The sequence below is a fragment of the Odocoileus virginianus genome, chromosome 28 (genome assembly GCF_023699985.2).
Source record: "Odocoileus virginianus isolate 20LAN1187 ecotype Illinois chromosome 28, Ovbor_1.2, whole genome shotgun sequence".
NCBI classification, from domain to species: domain Eukaryota; kingdom Metazoa; phylum Chordata; class Mammalia; order Artiodactyla; family Cervidae; genus Odocoileus; species Odocoileus virginianus.
Genome location: NC_069701.1, coordinates 42130675 through 42147323, shown reverse-complemented (window position 1 = coordinate 42147323; position 16649 = coordinate 42130675). Strand labels below are relative to the sequence as shown.

Here is a 16649-nt window from a genome sequence, read left to right as displayed (position 1 = left end):
AGTGTCCGAGTGGTGTCCGGAGAGGCCGTGGACAGGTGCTGCGGGCTGCCCAGTGAGGGCCGGCCACCCTGGGGGAGGTGGAGAGGCCCGGGGGTGTGGAGAGGACCGGCTGCCCCGTGGGCGCCTCTCCAGAGCCTGCAGCCCCCAGCTGCCACCAGCAGGACCGGCAGCGGCAGCCGCCTGGGGCGCCAGGCGGATCTGGGTCCAGCCGCGTGGCTGCGGTCTGAGGAGCGGGCTGGGGTGTTACCTAACACCCCGAGGCAGCCACACCTCCCGCTTCGCAGGTTTGCTTAGGGATGACAGTGGGAGGCAGACGGGTCAGCAGGCAGCACCAGAAGATCCCCACCGTGACCCCCCGTGGCTTCTTCCTCCCGGGGCAGAGACTGAGGCACAGAGAGGCTGAGCGCCAGCCTGGGCTCACACAGCGAGTGTGAGGCTCGCGAATTCAGCCCCAGCTCCCTCGGTTCCAGGGTCATCCTCCACTCCCCTGAGTAGCCGGCTCCCTCCCAGCCCAGCCCAGCCCAGCCCTCCCGCTTCGCCCTGCAGGTCCTGCTCACCCCGCCCCCTGCCTACAGCATTGCAGGAGCGAGTGCTGACAAGCCTTTGTTTGGAAGCTGGGTTGGGAGAGCTGCAGGTCCCCTTCACACAGGTGACTCTTCGTGGGGGCCGGGGAGGAGGGCAGTGGGACGCAGGTGACCCCTGGGGTCTGGGCGGGAGGACAGTGGGACGCAGGTGACCCCTGGGGTCTGGAGGGGAGGACAGTGGGACACAGGTGACCCCTGGGGTCTGGGCGGGAGGACAGTGGGACACAGGTGACCCCTGGGGTCTGGGCGGGAGGGCAGTGGGACGCAGGTGACCCCTGGGGTCTGGGCGGGAGGGCAGTGGGACGCAGGTGACCCCTGGGGGGCTGAAGAGAAGGGCAGTTGGACTCAGGTGACCCCTGGGGTCTGGAGGGGAGGGCAGTGGGACTCAGGTGACCCCTGGGGTCTGGTGGGGAGGACAGTGAGATGCAGGTGACCCTTGGGGGGCTGAAGAGAAGGGTAGTGGGACACAGGTGACCCCTGGGGTCTGGGAGGGAGGGCAGTGGGACTCAGGTGACCCCTGGGGTCTGGAGGGGAGGGCAGTGGGACTCAGGTGACCCCTGGGGTCTGGAGGGGAGGGCAGTGGGACTCAGGTGACCCCTGGGGTCTGGAGGGGAGGGCAGTGGGACTCAGGTGACCCCTGGGGTCTGGAGGGGAGGGCAGTGGGACTCAGGTGACCCCTGGGGTCTGGGCGGGAGGACAGTGAGATGCAGGTGACCCCTGGGGGGCTGAAGAGAAGGGCAGTGGGACTCAGGTGACCCCTGGGGTCTGGAGGGGAGGGCAGTGGGACGCAGGTGACCCCTGGGGGGCTGAAGAGAAGGGCATTGGGACTCAGGTGACCCCTGGGGTCTGGGAGGGAGGGCAGTGGGACTCAGATGACCCCTGGGGTCTGGGAGGGAGGGCAGTGGGACTCAGATGACCCCTGGGGTCTGGTGGGGAGGGCAGTGGGACTCAGATGACCCCTGGGGTCTGGAGGGGAGGGCAGTGGGACTAAGATGACCCCTGGGGTCTGGTGGGGAGGGCAGCGGGACTCAGATGACCCCTGGGGTCTGGTGGGGAGGCCAGTGAGATGCAGGTGACCCTTGGGGGTCTGGAGGGGAGGGCAGTGGGACTCAGGTGACCCCTGGGGTCTGGGAGGGAGGGCAGTGGGACTCAGGTGAACCCTGGGGTCTGGAGGGGAGGGCAGTGGGACTCAGATGACCCCTGGGGTCTGGTGGGGAGGCCAGTGAGATGCAGGTGACCCTTGGGGGGCTGAAGAGAAGGGCAGTGGGACGCAGGTGACCCCTGGGGGGCTGGAGAGGAGGGCAGTGGGACGCAGGTGACCCTTGGGGGGCTGAAGAGAAGGGCAGTGGGACTCAGGTGACCCCTGGGGTCTGGAGGGGAGGACAGCGGGACTCAGGTGACCCCTGGGGTCTGGTGGGGAGGACAGTGAGATGCAGGTGACCCTTGGGGGGCTAAAGAGAAGGGTAGTGGGACACAGGTGACCCCTGGGGTCTGGGCGGGAGGGCAGTGGGACGCAGGTGACCCCTGGGGTCTGGAGGGGAGGGCAGTGGGACTCAGGTGACCCCTGGGGTCTGGGCGGGAGGACAGTGAGATGCAGGTGACCCCTGGGGGGCGAAGAGAAGGGCAGTGGGACTCAGGTGACCTCTGGGGTCTGGAGGGGAGGGCAGTGGGACTCAGGTGACCCCTGGGGTCTGGGCGGGAGGACAGTGGGACGCAGGTGACCCCTGGGGTCTGGGCGGGAGGACAGTGGGACGCAGGTGACCCCTGGGTCTGGGGGGGAGGACAAGTGTCTCCTGGGAAGCTGGGGAGGAGGGCAGTGGGACAGACACTGGCACGTGTCAGCAAGGCCACCTTTAGCCCTTGCTGGCCTCTGCCACCGGGGTGCCAGGCTCTCCCTCACACACTCAGCCCTGCTGCTGGCCGTGAGCGGCCTAGGCTGCAGGATTCAGGGAGGGAAGGGAGTAGGCCAGACGGGTGGCCTGGGAAGCCAGAAGGCCCCTCCGGCTCTGCCCTACAGGGTCTTGTACGCATGACCCTGGACCCTCTGCCCAACTCACCCCTCGGAAGTGGAGGGAGGCCGCCCCGCCCGTGGCCTGGGCTTTGTCGACACACCCGCCGCCCACCGGGCAGGTCCCTTGGCCTCTCTGTGCCTCCGGGTGCAAAGTGGCCTCTCAAGACCCCGGACAGGCTCCGGTGAAGGCCCTCAGCCCCAGACCTTGGCCTGCACTGGGGCCCCAGCAGCAGCTTCCGCGCTTGGGAGTGGGCTGGGGAGGCTCCAGGCTGGTCCTCAGGACCCCTGGCGTCACAGGACAGGTGGGTAACCAGGCCCTGCCTAGACCACGACAGCTGGTAGCAGACAGCAGGTAGCACTGCCCCCACCCCAGAGACGCTCAGCTGTCCTGCCCATTTTCAGGTGTTGCAGTCGCCAAGGGGCATGGGACCACCAGCGGTGGCCCTCCCCAGGGAGGGGCTGCAGCCCCAGCAGGCCTGAGGGGCCGGGCTTGGCCCCGGCTCCTGGGTTGGACCAGAGCAGAGCCGCCACGTCTGGGTCAGCAGCCGCGCTGACCGTTAGAATTTTGCAGGTGCCCCAAGGCTTTCCTTGGGATCTAGTGAGAGTCTGATCTGTTCCTCAGATGTCAATCCCGCCCTGCTTCCTCCCCTCTCTCCTTCTCTTCTCTCAAAGCCCCTCCTCCATCTCGGCTGTTCACTGTTTGCTGAGCAGGCCTGTGCCAAGTTAGGAGCAGAGCTCCTGGGCCCCATGCTCACCTGAGTGTGCAGACAAGAGAAGGCTGAGTGCAGAGAAGGCTGGTGTCAGGGTGCAATTCAGAGACTGCCGAGGTCAAATCTGGGGAACCTGGGAACTGTCTGATGAAGGAGCCTGAGTGTGTGCATGAGGCAAGGGAGGGAGCCAAGGGGCACGGAGGAGGGTGTAGGGCAGTCTGTGAGCTGAGATGGGGAGCATGGAGGAGGTGTGGGTGGCCCTCTTCCTCCTGCCTTCCTTCGTCTTTGGCAGGGAGTTGGGGATGTTTGGGGAGGAGGATGAGGAGTGATGGTGAGGAGGATGGTGGTAATGGTGATGGTGGTGAGGGTAGTAATGGTGGTGGTGATGGTGATGGTGATGATGGTGGTGATGATGATGATGATGGTGGTGGTGATGATAGTGATGGTGATGATGATGGTGGTGGTGATGGTGATGATGATGAAGGTGATGATGATGGTGGTGATGATGATGATATTTCAAAACAATAGAAACAAGTGCTGTGCCAGGCTCCTGACATGAGGTGGCACCTCTGACCCTGGAGGCCTACTGGTTCCCCCACTTCCTCCTAGCCTGGTGTCAGGGGCCATATACAACCCTGAAAACCTGCTTGGCCCCATGGAGAAGGCAGAGGCAATGTTTTTGAGCCTGGAGTGAACCCCGTCCTCCAATTTGATCTGGAAAGGCTGCTCTGGGAAGGGTTGGCTGTCTCCCAGCGCACAGATGCTGAGAGGCCTCCCACTGAGATGCTAACGAGGAGGAAGCCCCAGACTGGCCTTGCTCAGGGCTTCTCAATGCACAAGGCACGGGAACCTCTCCGTCTGTCTGCTCCCTGCTCCCTGTCTCTCTGGCGAGGCTGGGCCTGACTCCCCGCTGGAAGCCGCAGAATGTCCTTCATCAGCGTCTCTGCGGCTGCCTCCCCTCCATCTGCAGCCCATCTCTCCAGGCCACTTGGCTGGTGCAGGCCACCTGCCGCTGGCTTGCTGGAGGGCCGGGCAGGGCCCTGTGGCGGGCAGGGCGGGCGGGTAGACCGTCTTTCACCGCCCTGGGCCTGCAGGGCTGAGACACCAGCGTCCTCATCACGGCTCCCAGGGCCTGGGCCAGCATTGCACACGTGCCCACTCAGCTGTCCGAGGGGCCCAGCTCTGCTGCGGCCCAGCTCTGCTGCGGCCCAGCGGGGGGACTGGCGGAGCCCCCACTTTGTCTGGGCCTCTGTCTCTCCATCAGCAGGATGAAGGGGTCCCATCTGTGGCGGGGGGGGGGGGCGGGGCGGGAGGTGGGAATCTTACCCTTGCAGAGGCTTCAATGCTCACATGTTTTTTTGCACATTATACATAAAGGAATGTTCATCCCACTTACAAAGAGACTAACTCTCTCCTTTTTTTTCTCATGGCAAGGGGGTCCTTTGGGTCTGTTTTCCCCCACTTTTCACCAAAAAAGGGAGCAAAGAAGACCTGCTCACTTTCCTATTCAGCCTAGGAAACAACAGTGGGATGCAGTAGAGTGGCCCGGGCTCAGGGTGATGGTGGAGAAGGGGTCCTCCGGGGTGGGGGGCAGTGAGGAACCCCCACAAGGAGGCTTCCCTCACCCTTCCTTTGCGTGCAGAGGGCAAAGCAAGTGAGGTTTGCCAGCCTCTGACATTCAGGAGAGGCCCAAAATATGAATTTTGAAGGGAAATTTCCCAACTGTAAGTCCTGTTAACTAACTAAGATTTAACTACTGTGAACGCCCACTGTGACCTGACCACAGGCTGGCAGGCCCCCAGCAGCTGCCCTCTGGCCCAGCGTGACCACCGAGGGCCTGCCCCGGGTGGTTTCTGATGAACTCTCAGGGCGAGCAGGGTCCCTGATGCCCATTAGGGATGCCAGGCTGTCTCCAGGCTGTGAAGCACCTTTGTCTGGAGCTCCTGTGGTCTCTCCTCAAAGCCCCTGCTTTGATGCCTGGGGCTGCTGGAGGGCGATCAAATGCAGACATGTGGGGCCCCGGAAGCTCTGGCTGGCAGAGATTAGCCAGCAAGTGGGATGCTAGGGCCCTGCCCGAGGGCAGAGAGGGAGGACGGACAGGCCGAGGGCCTCCCTGGACCGCAGCTCAGCTGTCCGGCAGGTCCAGGAAGCATGCATTCACTCTGCAAACGCTCAGCTCCTGCAGGCTGGGAGGGGGCCCAGAGCTGCGGGCTGCAGACGCCTTCTCCCTGCCGGGAGGGGCCGTGCCAGCCCCGGGAGGCCCCTTCTCTGGGAGAAGAGTGTGCTCACCTACAGGCGTCCCAGGGGAGGAAGAAACAGACTTAATAGCTTTGTCTAGTCTATTCTAAGACCTGCTGACTCAGCTGTAAGTCACAGGCCTGGGTCCTGCCCCTTTCCATTCTTCTGAAAACTGGAAGCTTTTCAGGCTGAAGAGAAGTGATTCAGATTTGAAAGTAGCTAGAAATGATACATGTGCAGGTAATCATAAAAGGATATTCTTAATGTCTACAAAGCAAGAGTAGTAAAAATATATGTTGGGGTTTATAACATTTGTAGAAATTAAACATATAAAAATAACCCAAAGAGCTGGAGGAGAAAAAGGGCCTCATCTGTTGGAGGTCCTTATGTTGTATGTCAAGCGGTTTACTATTCACTGTGATAAGTTAAAAGGGCATAGTATCATCTCTGGAGAAACCTGCCAGAATATAAAACAAAGAGCTGTAGCTAAAAAGCCAATAGAGAAGACAAAATGGAGGACTAAAAATTATTTGATTAATCAAAAAGAAGGCAAGAAATGAAGCTCAATAGGACAATGAATATAAGTGAGAAATAGATAACAAATGCTAAGATGGTAAACTTATACACAATCGCATCAATAATTACGGTACACATAAGTGAACTAAATACTCTGAATAAAAAGCAGAGATTTTCACACTGGATTAAAAAATACTACCCAATAATGTGCTGTTTACAAGAGACACAGATGCAGAAAGACTGAAAGAAAAGAATGAAAAAATATGCCATAGAGACAATAAGAACAAGCTAGCCAGTGCAGCTAGTGATTTATTTCAGATAAAGCAGACCTCAAGGTGGGCTTCCCAGGTGGCACTAATGGTAAAGAATCTGCCTGCCTATTTAGGAGACGTAGGAGATGTGGATTCAATCCCTGGGTTGGGAAGATCCCCTGGAGGAGGGCAGGGTAACCCACTCCAGTATTCTTGCCTGGAGAATCCCACGGACAGAGGACCCTGGCGGGCTACGGTTGATAGGATTGCAAAAAATCAGACATGACTGAAGGATATTACTGGAGATAAAGAGGAACATTTCATAACTGTATTAGTAATCTATTGCTTTGTAACAACTTTAAACTTTAGCAGCTTAAAACGATAAGCTTCGATTCTCTCACGGCTTCTGTACGTCAAGAACTGGGGAGTGACCTACCTAGGACCGTTCTGGTTCAGGGGCTGGTAATGACCAGGCATGTGTGTCATCTGAAGTCTTGACTGGGGTTGGAGGGTCCACCTCGAAGGTGGCTCATTCACATTTATGCTCAATTCAAGTGATGAAAGGGAAAAATTCCCTGAAAAACAAGACTTCCTAAAACTGATGCAAGAAGGAAAAGAAAATCCTGGGAGCCCCGTATTTGTTAAAGAAACTGAAATTGCATTTTGTACCCCTTCCACGAAAGATGGTTTCTCTGGTGAAGTAGTACGGGTCTTACCCAAATCCGTACAGAGTAAAAGGGGGACTGATGCTCCGAACCGACAAGGGCATTATGAGAAAAAGTCCAGAGGCCAGATCTCCCGCAATGTAAATGCAAATGCCCTCATCAAATGTTTAGCAAATCAAACTCATCAATGTGTAAAACGGATAATATGGTCTGGCCAAGTGGGGTTTATCTAGGGACTACGAGGTCAGCGTTGGGAAAGGACCCAGGGTAGCTCACCGGAGTAACAGATGACAGGAGAAAAACCCCGTGTGCCCATGTGCTTAGTCGCCCAGTTGTGCCCGGCCCTTTGCAGGCCCGTGAGCCGCAGCCAGCCCGGCTCCTCTGCCTGTGGGAGTTTTGAGGCGAGAACACTGGAGCGGGTTGCCATTGTCTCCTCCAGGGGATCTTCCCAACCCGGGGACTGAACCTGCATCTCCTGTATCTCCTGCATTGCAGGCAGATCCTTTGCCCACTAAGTCATCAGGGAAGCCCCCAAAGAGAAAAACCATAAGGTCATCTCAATACACGAAGAAAAAGATGCAGTGAGGTTCAATATCCACTCATGATTTAAAAAAAAAAAAACTTTTGGAAAATCAGGAGTATATGGAAATTATATCAGTAAGACAAAGGGTGTATACAAAATACCTATATTTAACATCATGTTTAGTGATGAGATAGTGAACTCTTTCCCTGTAAGATTGTGAATAAAGCAGGAATGCCATTTTTACCATTTCCATTCAACACTGAAGGGAGGTCTTAGCAGTGCAATAAAAGAAGAAAAGAAAATAAAAGGAAAATGATCTCTATTTGCAAATGACATGATTGTGTTCATAGGAAACCCTAAGCAGACTTCAAAAAGATGACTAGAGGGGGTTCCCTGGTGGTCCCGGGGCTACGACTCCACAGTCCCAGTGCAGGGTGCCTGGGTTTCATTCCTGGTCAGGGGACCAGACCCTGGTCAGGGAATCAGACCCCACAGGCGGCAGCTAAGGGTTTAAATGCCGAGATGCAGGATGAAGGTCCTGAGAGCTACAACTAAGAATGGACACAGCCAAATGAATAAACAAATAAACAAAAACTTAAAAAGACTTAGAACTAATTTAGAAAGTTGGCAGGAGAGTTAATCAATCATATAAAAAGTCAAGATGAAACAATTGGAAAATGAAATTAAAAGATAATTCTGCATAGCGTCAAAGCCTCAAATACCTAGAGATAAATTTCCCAAAACATGAGCAAGATACCTATGCCAAAAACTACAAAATTATGTGACAGAAGTCAAAGACTGAATTAAATGAGGGGAGGCGGGGTTTAAAACATGCTTTCCTGATGGCCCAGCAGTAAAGAATTTGCCTGAAATGCAAGAGACTGCCTTCAGTGCAAGATATGCGGGTTCAATCCCAGGGTCAGGAGGATCCCCTGGAGAAGGAAATAGCAACTCACTCCAGTATTCTTGCCTGGAGAAGCCCATGGACAAAGGAGCCTGGGGCGGGGGGCTACAAGCCATGGGGTCACAAAGAGTTGGACACGACTTAGCAACTTAACATGCTTATTAATTGAAAAACTCCATAGTGTTAAGATGTCAGTTACCCATGATTTTTTTTGGCTGTGGCTTGTGCAGCAGAAGCAAGGCCCCCGACCAGGGATGGAAACGTTGACCTCCGCAGTGGAAGCACGGAGTCACCACAGGACCACCAGGGAAGCCCCTCCATGAATTTTTATAGAATAATTGAATAGATTCAATGCCATCCCAGTCACATTTTCAGTAGATGTTTGAAGAAATTGTCAAGTTTTTTCTAAACCATATGGGGAAATGTAAATCTTGAAGAAGAAATGTAAAATCATAGGACTTAGAGCACCTGATTGCATGAATTATTTTTAATGCTGCTAATTAAGACAGTGGGATGCTGGTATAAGGAAAAACAGACCAACAGGGAACAGAGTCCAGAAGTAAAGCCTCCATGTACAATCAACCGATTTACAGCAAAGATGCCCATGTAATTCAGGGGAGAAGGGAAGCCCTTTCAGCAAATGTTGTCAGAAAGGCTGGTTATCCACATGGAAAAAAAAAGAAAACAAAAACCAGCTGAAACTTGACCTGTTTCACAGCATCCACGCTCACTCTGAGCGGAACCACAGGAAAGACCAGCCCGGGGAGAAGGTCACGGGGATGCCCTCGCCTGCTGTCCCCGGGCCGGCCGCTGTCTCGTGGCTGGCGCACACCTGTCCCATCCCAGGATCCAGCACCTTCAGCTCCTCTGGGGGCCCCCTTCTTTGTTTCTCTCCTTCTCTGCTTGTGTTTGGGGGCCTTTCAGACTGCCCCCCACTGACGGCAGTCCCTTCCTGACACCGGCAGTCCCGGGATCAGCGCTGGCACCCCCTCCTCCTGGAAGCCGCCTCTGCTTTATGAGTGCGGGGACATGTGACCCTCTTCCTTGCACCTGTAACGCTAGGGGGCCAGATGGTTTGTCATCCACACCAGGACACGCACAACTAGAAAGGGGTGGACACGCTGATGGTTCTCAAGGTCAGATTGAGACACACGGGGCCTCTCTAAGCTTCTTCACATGCCGTCCTTGGGTTGCATGGATGTGTCCGTCACTTCTCCAGACGCTGAGCTCTTGCGGAAGCGGCCACACCTTGGCGTGACCCTCCCCTGAGCTCCTGCCCAGCCCTGGGCCTGAGCTGCCTCCGCTGATGTTTGCTGGCTCAAAGGGGAGAGAGTGGTGGAGAGCTGGTGATGGGCTGGGCGGCTCTGAGCACCTGGGTCCCTCGGGTCTCCCGTCTCCTGCTCAGGTGTCAGCTCAGTGGTCAGGCCTTGGCTGACCCGGAGGTTCCCAGAGCCAGCCTGGGCTGATTGCTCTGAGTGGCGCTCCATTTCAGTCACATCTTTGATTCACTGGATTGCACATTCGCGCCATCACCTGCTCACCCACCCACCAGTCCGCCCACCCCACGCTCTTCCCCACCGTTTGGTTCTCAGCCCGGGGAGACGGCCCCCACCCCGACCCCCCGGGAGCTCACCTTCCAGCGAGACACGAGGACACTGAGAAGCTCAAACACGAGCCAGGAAATGCAGCACGAGGTGGGTGGGAGGCTGCTCCGGGCCGGGGAGACCCTCCGGGTGCTCAGCCGGGGCGGGCGGGCACCAGGGGAGCTGAAGGCAGGGCGCCCGCTGCCAGGAGGCTCCCAGGGTCACAGGACAGACAGACACAAGGACAGGCCCGGGCGCTGAGCGGGGTGCCAGCCGTCAAGGAGGGCTGGGGACACGCGGAGCTCGGCCCAGAGACGGAGTTGGAGGTGGGAGAGGCAATGTGGCTGACCTTGAAGGTCAGGAAGGTCACGGTCCACCCTCTGCCAGCCTGGCCTCCTGCCTCCTTCCTTGGACTCCAGGTCGGAGATGTACTCTGCTTCTCCTTCTGCAGACGAGGCTCCCCGCAGTCAGGCGACTTGCTGGAGGTCACCCGGCTGGAGAGACGCCAGAGGGACGGGAGCCCAGTCCTGCTTTTGCAGGTCCCTCTAGGTGGCCGTCACTTCTCCGGGACTGGGGCCACACTGGCTCCATAGGGCCCAGGCTGGCGTCCATTCGCCAAGCAGCAGGTTGCTGGACAGTTTCGGCCCTGCCCATCTGTCCAGACTGGGCTGCTCATCACACACCCCAGACACTACCAGCTGCGTGGCTGCCCGTCTGTCTCTGTCGGCGGCACACAGATGGATGGCCCCGCAGCTATTTCCTGGGGCTGGGAGAGGTGGGGGCTGATGCTGGTGCCCCTCTGAGGCTGCCCCACTCTCATCGCATTTCCAGGAACTCTAGGAAGGAGTCCACACTCCTCCTTGGGTCCGGCGTGAAGTGGTCCCAAGAATGGACGGCCCCTCCCCATCTTACCCCCAAAGCCAAGGCTGAGGTTGCTGACCCTCCTTCCTGAGCCTGCTAGGCTGTCAGAGCCCTGGCCTCCCTTAGCTGGAATCATCCAGTCCTCAGGGCACAGTCTGGGGGGACCAGGTGGGGGGACCTGGGGTGGCCACCCCAGGAGGGGTGGACAACCTGCAGAAGCGTCTCTGGGCCGGGGAAGGGTCCAGGTAAGTCTTCTTCCCTTTCCTTAGTGTTTTCCAAAGTCCCAAGGATGAGCAGCACATACCTTTTCTAGTGAAAAAAGGACAACTTTTTAAAAACAATTCTCCTGGTGTTGTAAAAGGCATTGTTGTAACAGGTTTCACATAGCAGGCATAGAACGTTTTCATCTTTGGTAAAAAGTGAAATTTCTGCGGGTCTCCATCAGAAAAATGAACGCAGCCAGAGGGTTCTATGCCTCACGTGCCTCCCTCTGAGTCCAAAAGTTTTGGTGATTTAGCTTTCCAAGACTTTCTGTAGGACTTGAAAGTCTTGACAATGACCCTGAAGTATCATTTTAAAATATCATCAGAAACACATGAAAGGATCTCTACTTTGGAAGCTGCAAAGGAATGGCATCAGCTGTCTTCCTCCTTCCTCCCCTTCACCCTTCCGCATCACCATCCGTCCGTCCACCTAGCTGTCCGCCCACCATCGGTCTCCCTCCCCTTCTTCACTAGGGAAGCCCTGGGGGTGGGGTGCTGGCAGGGGAAGGGGGAGGTCTGCGGCAGGTGGGCAGGGATGGGCGGGGAGTGATGGGTGAGCAGAGGATTCCTGGAGGAGGGGAAGCTGAAGATGGGGGTGGGGGGCAAGGACACCCTCCAGGCAGCAGGTGTCCAGGACCCCTGGGGGCTGGGAGGGTCCAGGGAGGGCCGAGGGGGCATCTGGCTCTGCAGCGACCCCCCCACTTTGCGCACACTTGGTGGGGAAGCCCCGCCATCTGGTGGCCAATGGGAAGACTGCAGGGCAGGTCCTGCGAGGGGTCCCCTGGGGGGCTGGGCCTCAGTGGGGACAGCCCCTGATCCAGCCAGTGCCCAGGCTCCCATCCGCCCAGCCCCCCCATGGAGGCCTTGGGGGGGCCACCTCCCCTTCACGCCTGCCTCAGCTGGTGGCAGGGTGGGAGGGAGGCGGGAGTTGGGGTGCCCGCCCTTGCCCCAGTCCTGGGGCTCCCCACTTCCTTGCTATGTCTCTGGCCTGGTCCTCGTCCCCTGCCCAGGCCAGGCTGGGGGTGAGTCAAGACCACGGCTCTCACCCAGCCCCCAGCCCTTGGATCCCCAGAGTGAGTGAGCCGGGGAATGACGTGGAGTCCTGGAGGGTCTGGCAAGGGATGGGGGGGCGGCCGGGGCGGCCCCTACACACGGCCCATGGGCAGGGAGACCCCGCTGGCCCCCAGCTGGGCGCCCTCCCCCAGGGAGTGCTGGAGGACCGCCCGCAGAGGCTTCCGCCGGCCCGGCTGCCGGCCCACCATGAAGTAGATGAGGGGCCTGGCGCTGCAGTGGACACAGGCCAGGAGGGTGGCCAGCGGGAGGAAGGTGGACAGCAGGAAGCTCGGGAAGTACGGGCGCAGGGCCCAGCAGAGGAGGTAGGGGAGGCCGCAGATGAGCAGCAGGAGCCCGGAGCCCAGCACAGCGCCGTAGAACCGCGGGCGCTGGCGCTGGGAGCAGCACGCCACCCAGACGAAGAGGACCAGGCCGGCCGCGAAGGCCGCGCAGGCCAGGGCCAGCAGCCCGGCGACGCTGGCCGCGTGGTGGCGCAGGCAGGCCAGCGGGCGCGCACTCTTGCGCAGCAGGCCGCAGGCGTCGGCGGTCAGCAGCACGGCCGGCGGGGCCAGGGCCCAGCTGAGGCCACAGACGACGCCCGACGTGTGTCTGGGGCGGCAGCCCTGGTAGCAGGCGGGGAAGAGGTCGGAGAGGCAGCGCTCGGCGCTGAAGGCCGCCAGCAGCCAGAGGCCCACGGAGAAGGCCACGAAGGTGATCGTGAAGTAGAGGCTGTGATCGGAGGCCAGGGCCGCCTGCACGGCCGAGAAGGCCAGCTGGCAGCCCAGGAACAGGAAGTCCGCGGCAGCCAGGTGGAGCACGTAGACAGCGAAGGGGCCCTTCTTGATGTGGAAGCCGAGGTGCCAGAGCACCAGCGCGTTGCCCAGCAGCCCCCCGAGGCCCACGGCCAGGGTGAGGTAGAAAACCACGCTGCTGAAGGTCCCCCAGATCCCGAACATGCTGGCCGGCTGGGTGGCTGGTGGGCAGGACCCTGGAGGGGAGCGACAGACGTTGAGTCGGCAGCATGAGCAAAGGCAGGCGTATCCCGAGGCCGCCGGACGGCCCCTTCCGGGCCCGCACCCAGCCCTGCAGGCCCCACGACCTCTTGGGAAAAGGAGGATTCCGTAAGACACGCTGACCCTGACCCGGGGAGATGAGGATGCTGACCAGGTGGGCGGTCCTGCCCCCGGCTGGGATGGTTAGACTAAACGCACAAAGAGCGATTGAGAAGGCCGTGTACCAACGTTGTTGCAGAGGTCAACGTTGGCTGGACAGGGCTGCAGGCAAAGGGGGCGCCCGTGCGGACACGACTCAAGGACGAGGGGAGAGGCTGGACTACGCTCCTGCTGGCTACCAGCCCCAGAGGGTCAGCCGGGCGGAGGCCAGCGGTAGCCATGAGCACACTCAGTCCTGCACTGGCCATGGAGGGTGGGCGGGGGTGCGGGGTGGGGAGCTGTGCTGTGGGGGTGGTGGGAGGCTGGGAGGATGAGAGAAGGCAGAGGACACCCCTAGCCTCCCTGGCTCTCCGGACCAGGCGGGAGTTCAGCCGGCTCCTCCTGCTGCAGGCGGCTTGGCCGCATGCAGCTCCGCAGCCTCGGCAAGCCTGGGGAGGCGGCGAAGCCCCGGGCCCGCGGGAGAGACCAGCACAAATGTCTGCTGCCAGCTCCTTGGGAAGAGACCCCGTCCCGGAACAGGGCAGGCAGACCCCGCTGGCGGGGTCTCAGAGGTGCCCTTCCCTCTGCCCCCTCAGCAGAGTCCACACGGCCGTTGTTCTCAGCCTCGCAGCGGCTGCCAGGGCCCTAGGGTGAGGAGTCGGGGAGCCACGCGGGGAGAGCCCCGCAGAGTGACAGAGACAGGAAGAGAGACACAGAGACCCCCAGAGACACGGTGGGGACTGACAGCCCGCCTCCCAGCCTCGGGGTCTTCCCCCAGGTGCCCCCCTGCGGGGCTGTGCCTCTGCCTGGACCATCCTCACCGCCCCCCACAGCCCGTTACCCAGGTCTGCCTCCTTTCGGGCCCTGGAAACCTCCGCAGCCCCCTCGGGCCCTCCCAGCCTCCCGGCCTCCCAGGCCGGGGTCGTCGCCTGCCCCTTCTGTGTGGCTCTCCTCGCGCCCAGGAGCGGGGCTCAGCGGGGCGGCTCGGGGGCTCTCGCCTTGACCCCCTGCAGGATCTCCCCGAGCGGGGCACGGGCAGGCGGTGGTGGTGTCAGGGGACCCAGAGAGCCGAGCTGGACTCAGGGGTCACGGTGGGGGACTGTGCTGAGCCCCCTCGGGGCCTCCGTCTCCCCGAGGGACCCCAGGGGCTGGGTCGGGTGGAGGGTGAGGGCCAGCGCTGGGGGCGGGGCTCTGGCCCCGGCAGGAGGTGAGGAGGAGTGGAGGGGGCTACCTGGACGGCTGTCCGGCCGGCTCTCAGTGGGAACACCCTCCCGGTACACGCAAACCAGGGCCCAGGGTCCTGGCTTGTGAGTGACGCACCCACAGCCTGCTTCTCCACGCTCACCCCAGCACCCAGGCCCACGGGAGCCCAAAAGTCCTCAGGGGTGTCCAGCGCCGGGGTGGGGAGCAGGTGGGCTGGGTGCAGGGGCCCCCAAGGCTTCTCACCTGCTGACCGGGCGCCTCTCAGCTGCTCACCACCGCCCGGGCTCCTCCTGGGCCCTAAATCCTCCTGCGTCCCCGGGGCCCGATTGGCTGGACCCGGCCTCCCAGCCAGTTTCTTGGAAGTGGGAGGGGCCCTCCCTCCCGTCCACAGGATGAGCTCAGACAGTGATGTCCTCGTGTGGGCCACCCCTGCTCTTCCTCCTCAGCATGTGAGGCGCGTGGACAGCCGGGAGTGGCATCCGGGGCCCCCCGTCCAGCGGGGGCCTGGACCTCACGTCTGGGGATGCTCCTCGGGCCGAGCTGGCTCCCCGGTTCCCTGGTGTGTGGGAGAGGGCCAGTGGGGCAGGAGCCTGGCCGTGTGGCCTGGGCGGAAGGACCCAACCCCTCCAGGCCGCAGCCTCCCTCCCCGTGGCCTGACCATTCCCGGATAGCTCGTGCCCGGCCTAGGGCTGGACCCCACGCTGGCCCCTGGGCAGCCCTGCTCTGGGTGGTCTGGGCCTGCAGCTGCTGGCCCCTTTCTCGAGGACCCGTCCCGACTGTCCACTTGCCAGCCTCACACCCGGGGGTCCCAGCTGCTCACTGACCCTTGGGGGTTAAAACACTTGTCCGAGTTTCATGTCCCGAGCTGGTCCTGCCGGAGACTTGCCTTTTCCGTGGGCTGCTCTGCGGCCCTGGGGACTCGGCGCGCAAGTCAGAAGTCCCGTGTAGAGATACTGTGTGTCCTAACATTTTTCTTTCTTTTTTTAAAAAATAGTTTTGTAATGGGGTACAGTTGCTTTACAGTGGCTCAGAGAGTGAAGGATCTGCCGGCAGTGTGGGAGACCCAGGTTCAATCCCTGGATTGGAAGATCCCCTGGAGAAGGAAACGGCTACCCACTCTAGTATTCCTGCCTGGAGAAGCCCATGGACAGAGGAGCTACCGTCCACGGGGCCTCCCGTCCACGGGGCCGCAGAATCAAACGTGACTGAGTGGCTGGCATGTTCTCTCTGTCACTTTACGGTGTTGTGTTAGTAGCGAATCAGCTGTATGTTTCCATGCATATCCCCTCTCCTTTTGAAAAACGACTGCATTTATTTATTTACGTTTGGCTGCCTGGGTCTTTGCTGCTGCGAGAGCGTTGTCCCAGTCTCAGCGAGGGCGGGCTCCTCTCCGGCTGCGGAGCCTCCAGAGCAGGCGGGCTTCAGGAGCTGAGGTGCACCGGCTTAGCTGCCCTGCGGCGCGTGGGGTCTTCCCCGACCGGGGGTCAGACCCGTGCCCTCTGCACTGGCAGGCGGATTCTTAGCCCCGGGATCCCCGGGACCCCCGGGGAAGTCCTGTCCCCTCTTTTTGTTCTTCCTTCCCAGCCAGGTCGCCGCAGAGCAGTGAGCAGGGCCCCCTGTGCTGGATGATAGGTTCTCGTTAGTTACCTGTTTTATGCAGTGCGGATCCCCGTCTCCCAGTTCGTGTCCTAATATTTCCCAGTTCGTGGGTTTGGCTCTGAACCCGCTTCTGTAGCAGAGGCGCGGCCTGTGGAGCGAGGGTTCCGGCCTTGACGCCTGGCAGGGCTCTGGTCTCCAGCCCCCGCATTTCTGCACGTGGCTTTAAGGCATGAATCACTGCGTGGCCTCCAGGCCTGGAGACCCAGGAGGCAGGGCCCGCCCCGCCCCGCCCAGGGCACCCCCGGGTCTCGGGATGCTCTCCCTGCCGCTCCCCCTTTCCTCGGGTCGCCTTGGTACCCGAGACCTCACCCCGGCCGCCCTGTCCTCCCACCCCCCGCCTCTTCTCCGCAGCGCTGGCCCCTTGCCCCACTGCAGCCCCCGTGGTCTCTGCCCGCGGCGGCCAGGGGCGCCTGGTGCACACCCCGCTCTCAGCGCAGCCTCGGGAGGCGCATCCGCTCTCGGCGTGTTGGCAAC

General features: G+C 60.3%; 1 protein-coding gene across 1 annotated transcript; it reads right to left on the bottom strand.

Moving 5' to 3' along the window:
- Positions 1-12254: 12254 nt before the first annotated feature.
- Positions 12255-13118, bottom strand: MRGPRG (MAS related GPR family member G). The gene has a single exon (XM_020883238.2). It carries the CDS (start codon positions 13116-13118, stop codon positions 12255-12257), a length of 864 nt encoding a protein of 287 aa, XP_020738897.2.
- Between the last annotated feature and the right edge of the window lie 3531 nt (positions 13119-16649).